At 35.7% G+C, this 17,778-nt stretch overlaps 2 protein-coding genes across 4 annotated transcripts; one reads left to right on the top strand and one right to left on the bottom strand.

Annotated features, from left to right (window-relative positions):
* Positions 1–2,129: 2,129 nt before the first annotated feature.
* Positions 2,130–5,997, bottom strand: LOC107703398 (7,8-dihydro-8-oxoguanine triphosphatase-like). Of its 3 annotated transcripts, none has more exons than XM_016506011.1 (4): positions 5,928–5,997; positions 4,181–4,336; positions 2,756–2,901; positions 2,130–2,668 (listed from the first exon to the last, which is right to left on the bottom strand). In XM_016506011.1, the coding sequence occupies exons 2-4, from the start codon at positions 4,330–4,332 to the stop codon at positions 2,496–2,498; spliced, it is 471 nt and encodes a 156-aa protein (XP_016361497.1). In that variant the 5' UTR covers positions 4,333–4,336; positions 5,928–5,997; the 3' UTR covers positions 2,130–2,495. The 3 variants fall into 3 exon arrangements, with proteins under 3 accessions (XP_016361497.1, XP_016361495.1, XP_016361498.1); XM_016506009.1 differs by lacking the exon at positions 5,928–5,997 and adding an exon at positions 4,591–4,883; XM_016506012.1 differs by lacking the exon at positions 5,928–5,997 and adding an exon at positions 4,653–4,883.
* On the top strand, positions 5,435–8,590 carry mrm2 (mitochondrial rRNA methyltransferase 2). Its single transcript, XM_016506008.1, has 2 exons — positions 5,435–6,011; positions 7,873–8,590. Exons 1-2 carry the CDS (start codon positions 5,714–5,716, stop codon positions 8,295–8,297), a joined length of 723 nt encoding a protein of 240 aa, XP_016361494.1. The 5' UTR covers positions 5,435–5,713; the 3' UTR covers positions 8,298–8,590.
* The last annotated feature ends 9,188 nt before the right edge of the window (positions 8,591–17,778 follow it).

The following is a 17,778-nucleotide window of genomic DNA, read 5'->3' as shown; positions in this document are numbered from 1 at the left end:
ACCAGCAAAGGACCAGCATAAACCAGCAAAGGACCAGCTTAAACCAGCATCCCAGCATCAAAACATACCTAACCAGCATATGCTGTTTTTTTTCAACAGGGTAATGTTTAATCTACATGTATGCAAAGCTGATGTTGTTGTTTTAAAATGTAAGCTAAGCTGAAAGAGAAATTTTACATTGTACAAAACCATGTAACTCATGAAAGATGACCTATATCTACTATTTTAGTGCAATATAGAGAACTGAACTGAGAAGCTAATAGCCAGCAAGCCAGAGCAGTGGTCAGTTGAATATACTTAGCAAACACAGGAAATATGCAGAAATGATGTTATTAGTTGCAAAGGCATCATATTCTTCCTTGTTCGTGGTTTCAACGGACAGATTTTTCTGTCTGATTGACTATTTTTGATTCTTAAGACTTGTACTTCTTGTGCTTGCAGGTTTTTCACATTTCATCTTAATTTGTAAGTAATATTTACACTACCATTCAAAAGTCTGGAGTTAGTAAGGTTTTATTTTTGAAACAATTAATACTTTTATTCAGCCTGAGCACAATGCATTTAGTAGAAGTAACAGTGAAGACATTTATAGTGTTACAAAAGAATAATATTTCAAATAAACGCTGTTCTTTTGCACTTCCTGTTCATCAAAGTATCCTGAAAAATGTATCACGGTTTTCACAAAAATATGAATCAGCACAATTGTGTCCAACAATGACAAGAAATGTTTCTTGAGCAGGAAAACAGCATATACTTGCATTCTTGCTGAGCATTACCGTGAGGTATTCAAACTTTTGAACAGTAGTGTATACAAGCGAACACTTTCAAACTACTCTAGTCACTCACCATTTGAAGCGGATCAAAACCTTGTCCGGTTTTGAAGCAGATCAAAGTTGTTCTAAAGCCTAAAGCCAAAATGCGTTCTTTTCTTAGGACAACTTTGATGAACTTTTTTGATCCACTTCAAATGTTGACTACTAGTTGTATGACAGTTCTGTAAAATGTGAAAGTTTTTTTTGTTGTTAAGCCTAAGCCTGGATTCAGAGAGTCTTAAGTAGTAACTACAATGAGCATGAAATAGTTATTATTAGCTGCTCTATACGCTAAAGACCTGTTTTCATTCAATAAATCTTGAAGGTCTACAATTCTCACACTGCTAGTAAGCTATCATGTAAACTATACTTCAAAATATGTGTCTGGAAAAACAAAAACGTTTTACATTAAATTTACCATAAAGTTGTATAGATGCTGTTGGTTGATAATGCATGCATCATGCATATTATTGTCTTAATTGTTTAACATTCTATAAAACCCTTTAGGAAAAATCACTATACAAATAAACTTGAATTGAATTTAGCAGAGCTTATTATTATCAATTGTACATGTTTGATTTATGTTTGAACAAGGTAAATCATTAAAGAAATGGAAACAGTTGTTGTACTCCAATATGTATTCAATCCTGCCACCTGCTGGCACAGAGGGCAAATAGTTTGAGAATTAGGTTTCACCTGTATTACATTCAGTCTGTGTACTTGCAGTTGTTTATTTCCACTATAACAGACAGACAGACAGACAGATAGATAGATAGACGATAGACAGACACAAACAGATAGATAGATGATAGACAAACAGATAGACGATAGACAGATAGATGATAGACAAACAGATAGACAGTCATAGATAGACGACAGACAGATAGATATAGACAGACAAACAGACAAGATAGATAGTCATAGATAGATAGACAGACAGATAGATAGACAAGATAGAGACAGATAGTCAGATGGATAGACGACAGATAGATAGACAGATAGTCATAGATAGACGACAGATAGACAGCTAGATAGACAGATAGTCATAGACAGCTAGATAGACAGATAGACGATAGACAGATATATAGACAGACAGATAGATGATAGACAGATAGATAGATAGACGACAGATAGACAAGATAGGTAGAGACAGATAGTCATAGATAGATAGACGACAGAGATAGATAGACAGATAGATAGACGATAGACAGATAGAGACAGACAGATAGTTATAGATAGACGACAGATAGATAGATAGACAGACAAGATAGATAGACAGATAGAATGATGATAGATACTTCGTTTTATTCTGCACTTTCAAGTACTTTATTTAGTAGATGACAGGTAGATGAATAGTAAAGATCTTGGTAAGAAAGGTATGATTTTTGGTGTACTCTATTGAACAACCGTTGTAGGAATGATGAACAAAGAAGGTGGTAAAAACAAAACATCAGAATACAGAAGATGTGTGAATTTAACCTAAATATAAATGGAACACCAAACTAACAGATAATGCTATTTAGCCATGCAAAAAAAGTGTGCTTATACAAAATGCTGTACATTTATTACATTAAACTACAGCATTTCATATCTCATGATTTCACATCGTATCCAAGAAACCATGTAGTTGGATAATTTCCACTGATACAGTGGCAATGTTCATCAGTGGTGTTCAAACCCCAATCACACATCCTCCACTTCCTCCAGTTTATGCTCCACTATCACATCATGACCGTGGAATTTAAAATATCCCAAGAACTTCTTTTTCTGAAGCATCAGTGGGAACCACAGGACATCATCTGCCCACATCTGGATGAAAGGTATTTTATCGGTGTCAAACCACTGTGGCCTCATCTCTGAAAGAGAAAACAAACGTTATTAGACCTTCTGTCTCAGTATGTGTCTCACAAACTGGATCATTAAGTGATGTGGCGCTTTATTACCGTCTGATTCGGTTGGCACTCCTTTATAGGTGTCAGCTCTAAAAATGTGGACATCCAGCAGTTCCGTTTCCCCAATAAACTCAAATTTGATATTTCCAATCTTGTGGAGGGTGTCAACGGTGAGGCCACTTTCCTCTAGCAGCTCCCTGTCAAATAAAATGTCATTTTGTTTTAGCTAGAAAACCAATAAAAGCAGGGAAGATTGAACATGGCCAAACGCTGACACCATTGTTAAGTTTTACAGACAAGTAAATAATATAAAACATTCTCAGCATTACAAGGTTCAAGCTGTTTAACTTTGATCTGGAGCTTCAAGGAAGTGAAAAAAGACACTGGAAGAATATAATAGCTTTTTTAAAGGGAAACATAGCACTGTACATTTGTGAAAGAAATATTCTAAAAAATAAAATGTCTGTCTGTCTGTCTGTCTATCTATATCTATCTATCGGCTCTTGGCACCAGAGAGAAGACCATTCTTAATGCTTTTATACCTGAAAACAACTGCTATGATTCAGCGTTTGAACTGCAAGACAATTATATTAACTAAAAGGTAACCAAACGTCCAATTTTCTTGTCCCTGGAAATGTTTTACAGTACGTTCAAAACACCCTGTAAAAACATTGCAAAAAACATAGCCTCCAAGAGCACAAACATAAAATAACTAAATATGTGTTAAATACAGTTTTATTTATCATGTTTTTACTGTTGTAACCTTGTAGTAAAACCAGTTACGGTCAGTTTGACCTGCAAACTTCATCATAATTATTAATTATAATAACATTATATGCTCACGAAAAAAAAAAGAACAAAAAAAGTGAGATTTAAATTGTTTTGACCACTAAATTAGAAATTTCCCCTTTCCCATTTCAGAAATGGCCTCCATATATTAACCAGAGTTATTATTGTTAACTAAAATAAAAACAATAAAAAAATCATTAAAATAAAATATTACAAAATGAAAGCTAGTTCAACAGGTCTCATTTTTGTTTAGTTTAAACTGAAATACTAAAATGACTAAAACTAAATAAATTAAAACTTATAGTCATACTTTAATAAACTAGCAAAGTGACAAAACACTCAACAAAAAGACTAACTAAACCAGGGGTGCCCAAACTCGGTCCTGGAGGGCCGGTGTCCTGCAGAGTTTAGCTCCAACCCCAATTAAACACACCTGAACCAGCTAATCAAGCTCTTATAGGCATACTAGAAACTTACCAGCAGGTGTGTTGAGGCAAGTTGGAGCTAAACTCTGCAGGACACCGGCCCTCCAGGACCGAGTTTGGTCAGCCCTGAACTAAACTTTAACTAAAATGAAATTAAAATCTAATTCAAAATATTAACCAAAACTATAACACTTTTTTGGGGCAACAGTAACCCTTGTGTGGTATTGTTACAATAATATGTGTGAATGGCTGTTAGGCTCACCGTCTGGCCGCCTGCTCTATAGTCTCTCCTGGCTGAACTTTCCCTCCAAACCCATTCCATTTGCCAGCTCCAAAGCCTCTTTTCTTCATGCCCAACAACACCCGGCCGGGCTGCACCACCAGCACCAGGGTCAGCAGTTTATTAGTCAACATCACCCTATACATACAATAGTGTCTTTAATGGATAGTAGACTATTTGTTAGACTTCCTTTAAAATTATGCTAATCTCCATTATACAGACAGTATAATATTTTGACTTTTATTTACACTTTCAGCATTCAAAACATGATTAACTTTTTTTTTTTTTTTTTTTTACAGCTATGCACATCAAGCAACAACTATTAATAGATCGGACAATCAATGATTAAACTATTCACTTCACATATACTTCTGTCCAAATAATTGGCTTACTTTGTCCAAAATAATAAGTAGACAAAAAATGTAATCACATATACGGTATAAAAATCAGATACGTCAATATGCAGATATTTGCGTCTCAGTTTAATGAATCGGTCTTGTTCCCGCGTGTTGCTCGCGGTCAGATTATCACATGGAGGCTTCAGATTGACAACAGTGAATTTAGTCATAATAGTGATTGACATCTTATTCAGATTGGTATTTATCCAAATGCAACATATGATTTACAGATCTGCGAAAACATATTAGTCCACCAGCGATAGTTGACTCCACCTACCTACACTGTGTGCAACAGTGAAATGTTCTCGATAGGAAAAGTGACTCATTTATGTGAATCGGTTCTTTTGAACAGAACCATACGAACTAAACCTACATTTCAGTTACAGAAATTGACAAAAAAATTTTACGTTTTAGCCAAACCGTAAATATATTTCAAGTACATTGTAACATTTCTGCTATATACGACCACTAAAGGCTAGTATTCCTCATTTCGCCACATGTAAATCATTGAAAAGATCCGACTCAAAAGAACGAGTCATCGAATCGTAATTCGGAGTGTGCAACAGTCAAATATTCTCGATTGATACTGAAAGCAATCATTAGACACAAAAACTCAAAGATGACCGTGTATAACAGTGAAATGATCACTAACTGATGAATGCATTTCATCTAAATAATTAATAATATCCTACAGACATATAAAGCACGATAATGCATAGCTCAGTGATCTAAGAGTCTGCGCACAATGCGCGCATCTTTGACAGCACGAGGACACCATAGACGCACGTGTCTTGTTTTCTTGCACGTAAGCTCTAAAAATGAGTGTGCAACAGTCAAATATTCTCGATTGATACTGAAAGCAATCATTAGACACAAAAACTCAAAGATGACCGTGTATAACAGTGAAATGATCACTAACTGATGAATGCATTTCATCTAAATAATTAATAATATCCTACAGACATATAAAGCACGATAATGCATAACTCAGTGATCTAAGAGTCTGCGCACAATGCGCGCATCTTTGACAGCACGAGGACACCATAGACGCACATGTGTCTTGTTTTCTTGCACTTAAGCTCTAAAAGTATCTCTCCACATCTATTGTTTGTAAACGATGTGGAAACGGATCCAAAGGTCGTTCATTCACGTGTCAGCGGTCTCTCTAAAGAAGACGCCTCTGCATATGAAGGGGAAGAGTGCTGCCGATCAGAGATGGCTGGTGCGGCAGCTCAGTGACCCTTTCGTTAAAGCTGCTCACGCGCAGAATTACCGCTGTAGAAGTGCCTTTAAACTGATCGAGATAGATGACAAATACAGACTTCTCAAACCTGGCTCGAGTGTCGTAGATTGCGGTGCTGCGCCTGGTGCATGGAGTCAAGTTGCAGTCCAGAGAGTCAACTCAACAGGAGAAAGTTAGTGAGCTGCTGAATTATGGATCACCAAATGTAACATCATATAATATCCATGCATGTCATCTTAGTATACATACACTACAGCTAAAACGGTTTGTTTGTTTGTTTTGAAAGAAAATAATAGATTTTATTTAGCAGCGATATATTCAATTGATCAACTGAGAGTAAAATCACTTATGTTTGTACAAATAAATGCAAATAAACAAAGAATCCTGAAAATCACGTTTCACTGTTTCCACAAAAATGTGAAGCAGCACAATTGTTTTCAACATTAATAATAAGAAGAAATGTTTCGTGAGCAGCAAATAATCATATAAGAATGAATTCTGAAGAATCATGTGGCACTGAAGCCTGGGGTTATGAGTAAGGAGAGTTTTTGAAATTTCGAAATTATACAATCTAATTTAGGAAATTTCGAAATTATACAATCTAATTTAGGTTAAAAACTGCTCATGTTGAATGTATGCAGCATCTTTGTTTGGATCATGATTAAAATGCAGTGGTTGCCTCTAATTTTAAATGGAAAGAGCACAGACAAAGCCTTAGTTTGTTTTCAACATTAATAATAAGAAGAAATGTTTCTTGAGCAGCAAATAATCATATAAGAATGAATTCTGAAGAGTCATGTGGCACTGAAGCCTGGGGTTATGAGTAAGGAGAGTTTTTGGTTTGTTTATATGAAGAGATTTCTGTTATTTGTGTTACTTATTTATTTTTTATGCTTGTTTTAAAGTTTCAATTTAGTTTTGTTATTTACATTTACATCATATAAAAATTTGTTATTTAGCAGACGCTTTTCTCCAAAGCGACTTACAAATGAGGACAATAGAAGCAATCAAAACCAACAAGTGCTGTATTAGTATATTATTATAGTGTTATATTTCAATTTCACAAAGAAACATGCTGTCCAATGTCCAAGCAATAATAAAAGGACACATTTAATTTATAATTTGTCTTAAATCTCATTTTGTTAAAATAAAATCGTGCATCGAATCGTGAAATCAAAATTGTGAATCAAATCGAATCGTGAGTTGAGTGAATCGTTACATTAGAATAATAGTAAATTCATTCCATTATGAATTCCATTATGAAATAAATAAATGAATGAATAATATATATATATGCATTCTGAGCACTTCGTTGTTTGTACTCAACTGTTCAACCCATCCATCATCATTATTTGAAAAAAAAAAAAAAGTAATTCATATATAAGTACAATTTATATATGTCTATAGAACAAATTTTAAACATACACTATATTGCCAAAAGTATTGGGACACCCCCTTCCGATGAATAAGTTTGACTACTTCAGTAATTTCCATGAGCACAAATCTTAATGTTTAAGCATATAATGAACACAACAATGCCTCTGTGTAAAAGGCAAGGTTCAAAAAAAAAAGATTGATTCAGTCAGTGTGGAAGAACTTGACTGGTCTGCAGAAAGCCAAGTCTTAATCCCAGCTGAACACCTCTGGTGGGACATTACATGCAGACCCTGAGCCAAAAACTCATCACCAAACACCAATGACTTGTACATACACTATGTTGACAAAAGTATTGGGACACCCCCTTCTTTAGAACAGAAGGCACTTCTAAAACTGTCAAAAAAGATGGAAACATAATTCATGTATTTAAAAATTGTATTTCCATCTCTGTTGCAACAGTTTTGGAAGTGTCTAAAATGACCTTACCCATATGTACAAGTCAGTGGTGTTTGGTGGTGAGTTCTTGGATAGATAGATAGATTTATAGATAGATAGAAATACTTATATTTATAATCTATTAGACTATTACATTTTGGTTTAGGTGCCATTTATTTTAGCTGACGAGGATATAAACACTATACCTTTGTTCATTCCAGGTGTGGATCTTCCTAAAGGAAGCGTAATAGGAATAGATATATTACGCATTTCCGCCTTGGATGGAGCTCAGCTGCTGTCCAATCATGACATCACTGAGCCCTCGACTCACATGGCGCTGGAGAGGCTCCTCCCTGAAGCTCGAGCAGATGTCATCCTCAGTGACATGGCCCCCAATGCCAGTGGGCTCAGGGAACTGGATCATGAAAGACTGGTCACCATGTGTCTATCAGTGCTGGACTTGGCTGACAAGGTTTTGCGCCCCGGAGGCTCTTTGATTTGTAAATACTGGGATGGAGCTTTGGCCCATAAGCTCCAGCAGAGGCTTTCCTCTATGTTTCAAGATGTAAAAACAGTAAAACCGAGAGCAAGCAGGAAGGAGTCCGCAGAGCTTTTCTTTCTGGCGAGGATGTTCAGAATAAGATAGTATGAAGTCTTTTTCATGCAAATGCATTTTTAATAAATACAAATTTAATAAATGTATTGTAAATGTAAAAAAAATAGTTTTGTTCCCTATTACTTGTATATAAAACACTTGCCTGCTACCAGATTCTGCGCATTAGAAACCAGAAACTCAATACAGATCCTGGATATAAATGCTATAGCAGAATAATTAGATTTAGGTCTTGAATATAACATTATGTTAAGTCAGATTTGCATTTTCAGTTTATCAGGGAGGCCTAGCAGTGTTAAAGTTTCAAATAAAGCAATGATTGGCATGCATCTAAATAGCTTTTTAGTGAGTGATTCCATATTTATAGTGTTTTTTTTTGTTTGTTCCCTTCTGTTAGTAATAAAACAAAAGCACAGAGAGAATATTAAAAAAGGAGAAATATTTACTCATATTTTATTTGATGGATTAAATCAGTGGTTCTCAAACAGTGGTTTGAAGGATTCCAGTTGAGTTTTTTTTGACTAATTAAAAATAATAAGCTAAATAGATAATTAAATAAAATAATTATAATTGACAAAAAACAACCAACTCATGACAATGAATTAACAGATTGTAACATTAATAATTTAAGTTTGTGTCCTCTCACTTCAACAGACCTTACTGTTGTTTTAACCGTACTGATTGTTCTGTTGATAAAATGTCTAAGAAAAAAAAAAAACACTTTCAATAGACAAATTGTTGTTTCAGCTTAAAAAATGGTTCATTATACCTTAAAATTTTAAGTTTAGTCAACCTGAAATGTAAAGTTGTATTAAGTGACAACTTGGATATCAATAAGTTAAATCCTGGAAAATTATGACAGTCATGCACTGTGTACAATCCAACTTCTTACCTAACAAACAGGAGGCTCATTTAGGCTTTACTAGTTAATGCTCATTAGCTAAAAGTAGCAATGTATTTAATTCCAATGAAATGAACATGAAAGAACAAAACAGCAGACTGGCAAAATTATGGATCAGCAAAAGTTATTTCATGATTCATCTTTAGGCTATGAATATTGTACACAACACAACATAAAAGCAATTGTTTTGAGGAAGCCGGTTTTCTTAAAGACTGCAAAGTGTTTCTGTTATTATAAATAGTCACATTTATGTGAATAATGTATGTACATTTATAATGTATGTAAGTGTTCGGTCTGACTTCCTATGAAGAAAAAATCTAATTATTTAGGTTCATTAGTAACTGTCTAGTTATAGTTGATAATAAGAACAAAATGGCAGTCTGCCAAAATTATGGAGTTAACTTAAAGAAAGTGTCCATTCAGTAGATTAAAATTAAAATAATTATACTGTTTGGGGGTGAATTAAATTAAAGGGAAAGTTCTGCCATAATTTACTCATCCTCATATCGTTCCATCCAAACTTGTATGACTTTTTTTTTCTTCTGTGGAACACAAAAGAAGATATTTAGAAGAATGTTAGTTTTTGGTTTCTATTGACTGAAAAAAAAAAAATACAATGGAAGTCAGTGGGAACCGAAACTGTTTGGTTATCAACATTCTTCAAAATATCTTCTCTTGTGTTCAGCGAAAATAGAACTGCATACAGGTTTGGAACGACATGAGGATAAATGTTTTTCATTTTTGAGTGTACTATCCCTTTAAGAAATACGCTCATTTACTTTAAAGCTTGATTTGTCTTAATTTAAATTATTTGTAGTCATTAAGGCTGCCTAATGGGCCTCTGCCCTCTGTTTCACTATCCTAATGAGATTAGGATGTTAGGTAGCCTGCAATTTTGCTTTTACTCTTTGTTCCACTGCCTAAAAAAGTGCAAGAAACACTGGACCGGAAGACATTCAGCTTGCCAGAAGATGGTGCTCTTGAGTTGCCAGCGTGAAAGCAGCAGACTAATGTTTGTACGCAGACTCTAACACCCCGGCGTGGACCGGTTGTTACTGGGAACACTATTTTTCCCGACCGTTTGAGAGTCGAGTGCTCAAGAGTTAAAAATCCAGCATTGTCATTTGCATTTTAGCAAACTCTTGAAGTGTGGCTTATTTGACAACACTTTAATTTTGTGTTTCCCTAACCGGAAAGCTAAATTGTTTGCGCAATACCGAAAATCAGTTTTTCCAGCCGTGTAGAAAGATGCAATAATTCTCTCATTATAAGCCGAGGAGCTGCAGAGAGGATGGATAAGTGTCTTATAGACAGTATGACTAATGAGAATCCTTTGTCCCTTTAGCAATGCAGTCTCGCAGATATTAGCCTGACACATTATCATCTCAGAAAGACACTCTGCAGTCCAGCTGTGAATGACATCCAGCTTGTGCTGCACAGAGAGTTTAGACCTAACCTTTGGTAGTATGCAGAACAGAAACATTAGAGATAATAAAATAGGGTTTAATGATTCATAGAGGTTAGATCGGAGTATATTCATCACTAAAGCCTCATGGAGTTTTATGGTTCTAGTTACAAGGAGAACTCCTCAAACTTTAATAGCTCAAACGGTATGCTGTAGGTTTGATTTGAAAGCATTAGAAAAAGAATGTCAGGTTCGACTCTGGATTGCTCTAATCTCAAGCTCAGGGAATCTTCAGCTGAGAGACTCAAAGATACCTAAATGAATTCTGCCGGCAGCTCTGGTGCATTTATATTCGACTGCGCTGCAGTGTGTTCCATACAGTATGGAAATTCTTGCAACCTCACTCTCTAATCTGAGCGCCTGTGTCAGCAGCATGTTTAATGTGCGTGCCGCTTCGGTCAATTTGAATGCTGTGGTTTTTGATCATCGCTCTGACGTATCAAACGCGTATCCACTCCTGCGTCAGTGACATGTCAAAAGAGCCTGGAGAATTCATTATGGAAGATGAAGGAATTTATTTGAGAGCTTAGTTTTATACGCCTGTTAACGGTTGTAAAAGTGGAGACTAGTGTCTGCAGAGGTTCAGCCACACTGAGTGATATGGAAATACAAGTGGTCGTGTTAAATTTATAATAGCTTTTTTGTCCCCTGAAGTTAACGTCTTGATTTTACAAGTTTTTTTTTCTCTTATTCTTTCTATAAGGTTCATTGCTGTTAACTCGCGTCCTTCATGGTTTCCTGGAACGTCTCAAATTCTCTTAAAGGTCAGAGTTCAGGCACTCCAGTGCACTGTAATAATGTGCTGTCTAACATTTTGACAGACTTGAATTTAGAGTTGGATAGCAAAAACTTTTGGCAAAACTTTTTACTTGCGTTTCTGAGGTTGTGCGCACCATTAAGGATTCATGCCTTCTTGTCCATTTTGAATTTAATGTGTATTTAGGCAGCATTTGTTATTCAAATTTGAATTTAAAGAAGTAGAATTAAAGTTCTAAATAAATAAAATTCAAATTAATTCATGTAACTTTTGTTGAAAATGAATTGCCCGTAAACACGTTATTAAATGCACTGCATAAGTGGTATTTCCAGGAACAGAAATTTCCATTTATATTTCATTATATTTAATCAATGATTTTCATTTTATGGAGTATGGTAGAAGAACACTTCATTTCCCAGAATAAATCATCTCAGCAATGCCCATTTAAGCCCCAGGAATTAATCACTAAAATTGAAAACCTGAGGTATGAATTGAAGAGTATAGGCTACTACACATAATGCACAGAAGAACATAAAGGAACCTGAAATGTTTTGCCTGAACAAATGCTTAACTGTTCCCAGTGATGTTACTCTCTGTAGGAAAGTAGGTTAAAATATTAATATACACAACTGTTTAAAAGTTTGGGGTTTATCAAATTTGTCAGTGTTTTTGTAAGAAGTCTCTAATGCTCACCAAGGCTAATCAACTGTAATATTGGTTGCAATATGATTACAGTTTACAATAAACTTGATCCTTCAGAAATTATTCTAAGTATGCTGATTTTGTGCATGGTTAAGGATCATTTCTTATTATTATTAATGTTGAAACCAGTTGCTCTGCTTAATACTTTTGTGGAAACCACATTTCTTTTAAGGATCCTTAGATTAATTTAAAGTTCAAAAGAACAGCATTTATTTATTTTTTGTAACATTGTAAATTGAACTTATGATCCATTTAATGCATCCTTTCTCAATGAAAAGTATTCATTTCTTACAATACAAAATAAGGTTTTCCATAATTTAGTTTACTAATTTTTGCTAATTTACATTCCAGAGCTGATATTTAGGATTGCTTACCGGTACAAAAAAAAAAAACCGTAAAACATTAATTAAAAAAATTAATGGACTTTTGATAGAATGCTTATTAGGGAAGGTTTTTCGCAACCGATTTTACATACTTCTCCAAAATAAGATGAATTTCCAATATTCTCAAAACAGTCGTCTAACCTGTTCGCAATTATCTTAAACATGCAGTAAATTATTATTCATTTTATACAAATTACTTTTCTTGGCACACTACACATCAGTTTCCAACTCAAGGCCCATGCTGGCCAAAAGGTAACAGAAAACTAAAGCAAAGCCGTATTCTCAAGTGCACATCATGTTGTCAAATGTCGTTGTATTGATTTCTGCTGTAATACACACAGCACAGGAAATGCAATTTACTAAATTGTTCAATCATACCTTTTCTGTCCATAAAAGTGAAAACCCAGAGCAAAAAACAAGGGAGTACACTGGAGAAACAAGAAGGTGGTTGTGTAACACTGAGAATAGATGGAGGAAAGAGCAGAGAAGAGTCTCAAATGAGAAGAGAGTCACTTTAAGTGACCATTTTATGAATCATGGTTGGACACAGGGTTCAGCTCAATGTCAACAGATACTGTGACTTAAAAAAAAAAAATGTATTCCAGCGATATCGTTTCTCTGTGCCTTTATCGTTAGCTGTGGTGTGGACTCTGCTATTCTTTAATATTGAGAACGATTTTTAGAACTATATATCTTTATCATTATCTTTATAGTTATACGGTGTGAAGAGGCCTTTACACTTAAAAATAAAGGCTCTTTATTGGCATCTATGGTTCCATGAAGAACCTTTACCATCCATGGAAACTTTTCATTGGACAAAATGTTCTATATAGTTTTTTTTTTTTTAGCATGTTCTTCACACTAAAAAAGAAATGGTCCTTTTTAAGAACTGTTCAATGTAATGTTCTTTATGGAACTCTATGCCATCACGCCAAAACCCTTTTTCGAACTTTTTATTTTAAGAGTGTTGTGGATGTAACCAACAGATAACAATTCAATATTACTGATGTCAGTATTTCCTTTAAATAAATGTTTTACCTAAAAAGAATTCAGTGCTTAATTAGTGCGACAAAGTTAAGAGTATGTCAATTGTTTTAAGAACAATGACCTTAGGTTGAAGAAATAAAACTGATTGAGGAAAACTATTAAATTTGTGTGTCTCTAGCTCAATATATCATATAGTCAACAAATTAAAATTTGGATATAAATGTTTATTTTGGTAAAATGGTTTAAAAAATAATGTGGCGAACATTTTGGTGGTGCTGTAGGACAAAAAAGTCCTGAATTAAGTCTGATTAAGCTATGCAATGTAATTTGTAAACCTTATAGCACTATTTGCATGCATTTATGAACTTAGAGAAACAGGCTATTGTTGTTCCAGCAAATTTAAGAGTGACCCAATAAAACACAGCTTGTCTCTCATGTTGGGATGATTGTAATAACCGTAAGCAGAGTTAAAGGCTGTTTTCCCTCCACTAATTCCCTTCTTTAGTGTTTTGATCACATTTGATACTACTCCTGTGTACTCCCGTATAGAAGCTAAAATATATTTGTATTTAATCAAGCAATTCCCTGGCAGTTGCTGTGCTGTTTCACACAGGTGAGAATTTGCACACTTCGATATTAAATGAATCTGTTCCAAGAGCGTTCCAGGGGGATGGTGCACTGTCAGGTTAATTTACTTTTGTTAGGACAGCTGGTGGCTTGTATGTAAATATCAGTCAATTAAGGAAGATAAATTATATGCAGAGACTGTATACTTCCTAAAATTGAATTATGAGAATACGAGATCAGCTTTTTAATCTTATGGCTTCTGGCAAAGAACGCAAAGAAACCCAGAGGAAATAAAGTTACTTGCTGAAAACTTGATTTGTTCGGTGATATACAAATAAAGATATGCTTAAAAACATTTGATGGAGTGCCGGCTTCGATATTTTCAGCAGCTGTGCAATGCTCTGTATGGAGTTTAAAGCTGCAGAGGTTGACAACGAACCCCTCCGATATGAACAGATACTTGCACCTTCCAGTGCTGAATGAACACAAATCTGTTTTCTGTGGGTCTGGAGGAAAGAGATTAGAATGTTTTCTCAGAGCGTTTTCTTCTCACAGGTCTGCCATGAAGGCCTATTGAATGAGAAAATGAATCAAACAGAGATTATTTTGACAGGATTTGGAAAGATTGAATGACACGTTTCAAATGGCTGAGGGAGCTTTCGGGACACATTTAAGCAGTATCTCATGGGCAAGAGCACCGTTATACTGAATATTGGCATGGGTTAACTGCAGGTAGTTACAGATGTGTTGATATTAAGTACAACAGCATGATATTGCTTTTATACAACAGTGCATACACTAGAGTTTGGGGTCAGTATGATTGTTTGAAGTACTTTTATTCAACAATACTGCATTAAATTAATCAAAAGTGACAGTAAAGACAAAACATTTAAATTACAAATAAATGCTGTTCTTTTGAACATTTCTTATGATGGTTTCCACAAAAATATTAAGCAGCACAAATATTTCTTGAGCAGCAAATCAGCATATTAGAATGATTTAAGGAGGATCATGTGACACTGAAGACTGCAGCAATGACTGCTGAAAATCCAGCTTTACCTTCACAGGAATAAATTGCATTTTTTTTAAAATACACAGATAGACAATAGTTTAATTCTAATAATATTGTACAATAATTACCCTTTTTACTGTATTTTTTATTAAATAAATGCAGTCTTAGTAAGCATTAGAGACTTCTTTCAAAACCATTAAAAAAATCTGTTGGATCCTAAAACCCGATCCCAAACTAATGAGTACAAGTAGCATAACAAGGAGCAATTAGGCTACAGTATGTACCCAGATAGCATGTGGATGTGGGCCACTTAAGGCAATGATATGGCACTGCTGGACTTCTTATGGCCCGGACCAAATGGATGTAAGCCTGAAGTGGCCCATATGTAAAACAGCAAAAATGGCCCAAATGTATCAAATCACATGTGGGCCTCTGTAGGTAAAGATGCGGTGTTGACGGCAATGTGTAATCTGAATATGACCCTAAAGTGGCCCATGTGGTAAACAGTGATTATGGCCCAAATAGTGCCAACCAAATGTGGCATTATCGACAAAGGCTAATCAGGGTGTAAACCAAATGTGGTACACATATGTTTCAGCAAATGTGGCCCAAGTACATTAAAACGTATCTGGACCAATTTTGGCAAAGATATGGCACAGTGAGCATTGGCTAATGTAGCTCTGAGCCTAAAGTGGCCCACATATGATGCCACAAAATTGGCCCAGTTATCCTCAAATGTATCTGGGCCAGTTTTGGCCAAGATATGGAACAGTAAGCACTGGCTAATGTGGCTGTGAGCCTAAAGTGGCCCTTATATGATGCCACAAATGTGGCCCAGTTATCATAAACCGTATCTGGGCCAGTTTTGGCAAAGATATGGCACGGTAAGCACTGGCTAATGTGGCTGTGAGCCTAAAGTGGCCCTTATATGATGCCACAAATGTGGCCCAGTTATCATAAACCGTATCTGGGCCAGTTTTGGCAAAGATATGGCACAGTAAGCACTGGCTAATGTTGCTGTGAGTCTAAAGTGGCCCACATATGATGACACAAATGTGGCCCAGTCATCCTAAATCGTATCTGAGCTAGTTTTGGCAAAGATATGGCACAGTAAGCACTGGCTAATGTGGCTGTGAGCCTAAAGTGGCCCTTATATGATGCCCCCAATGTGGCCCAGTTATCCTCAAACGTATCTGGGCCAGTTTTGGCAAAGACATGTCACAGTGAGCATTGACTAATGTAGCTGTGAGCCAAAAGTGGCCCACATATGATGCCACAAATATGGCCCAGTTATCCTAAAACATATCTGGGCCAGTTTTGGAAAAGGTACGGCATGGTAAGCACTGGCTAATGTGGCTGTGAGCCTAAAGTGGCCCGCATATGAAGTCACAAATGTGGCCCAGTTATCCTCAAACGTATCTGGGCCAGTTTTGGCAAAGATATGGCACAGTAAGCACTGGCTAATGTGGCTGTGAGCCTAAAGTGGCCCGCATATGAAGTCACAAATGTGTCCCAGTTATCCTCAAACGTATCTGGGCCAGTGTTGGCAAAGATATGGCACGGTAAGCACTGGCTAATGTGGCTGTGAGCCTAAAGTGGCCCTTATATGATGCCGCAAATGTGGCCCGCATATAAAATGACAAATATTGCCCAAATAATTAATAACAATTTGGGCCACTTTTGGCAAATATACGGCACAGTCAACATTCACTAATTAGTGTGTAAGCCAACTTGTCCCACATTTGATATGGCAAATGTGCCCCATATATTATAAAACAGATGAGGAATACTTCTGGTTGTAACACTTGACAAGTGAGGCCACTTCTTGGATGTAACATTTGACACTGGCTAATTGAAATGGAAGCTTGAAAATTGTAAATATGGCCTAATAGAATTTGGCTACTTTTAGTAGGATGCAACACAGTTAACTGATGCAGGTTGATCTGGATGTGATTCTTAAGGCTAAATACGCAGCAATTTATTTTTTGAAATATGCTTTTAATGGCAGGCTTTTTTATATATGTGTACTGTGCAGCATAAAAACAGAAGTGCATTATAATGAGAACACTTGGGCTAAATACAGGAAATACGTCATATAAGTTGTCAAGTGGTCAAGTGCAAAGACTGCAAGTGTGGGTATTTGGACAAGGCATTACTGTCACGGTTTCTGTTAATTTGGACTTTGTTTTCCTTTTGCACCATTTCCCTTGTTGTGTTGATTGTTTTATTCTGTTCAGGTGTGCCTAGTTAATGATCCTTGTTTGGTCTGAGTACTTAAGTTCCTGTATGTTCACTTTGAGTTTATCTGGTTTTACGTCTACATGTCTTAAATGTTGCTGTGCTACATTGTGTTTGGATTTGCCCTTGTTGGATTAAAGACTTATGCTATATAACCTTTCATCTTTGTCGTGTGCTCTTTAACACAGTGTAGCTATTAGTGATGTTATTTGTGTGAATGCATATTGCTGATTATTGCCATATAATTAACTTAGTTAATGGTACGTGTTTGTGGTCACAGTTTCATTCGCGGATCCTTATGTCAGATACGACTGACTGACCAATATTGACTAGCCTACAACCTGGATAAGATTCCGAAAAGTTTCACATCTACAGCACACATTACAGACATTGATGCACAAACGTGGATATGTTCTACATGTCTATAGTATAAAGAATGAATAAACCAGTCTTATAAACTCCTTGATTTAGCTTAAGCAACTTTAAATATACAGTATCGTCA

The sequence above is a fragment of the Sinocyclocheilus anshuiensis genome, unplaced genomic scaffold (assembly GCF_001515605.1).
Source record: "Sinocyclocheilus anshuiensis isolate Anshui unplaced genomic scaffold, SAMN03320099.WGS_v1.1 scaffold58, whole genome shotgun sequence".
NCBI classification, from domain to species: domain Eukaryota; kingdom Metazoa; phylum Chordata; class Actinopteri; order Cypriniformes; family Cyprinidae; genus Sinocyclocheilus; species Sinocyclocheilus anshuiensis.
The sequence above is the reverse complement of the archived record's forward strand: the minus strand, read 5'-3'. Positions and strand labels throughout refer to the sequence as shown.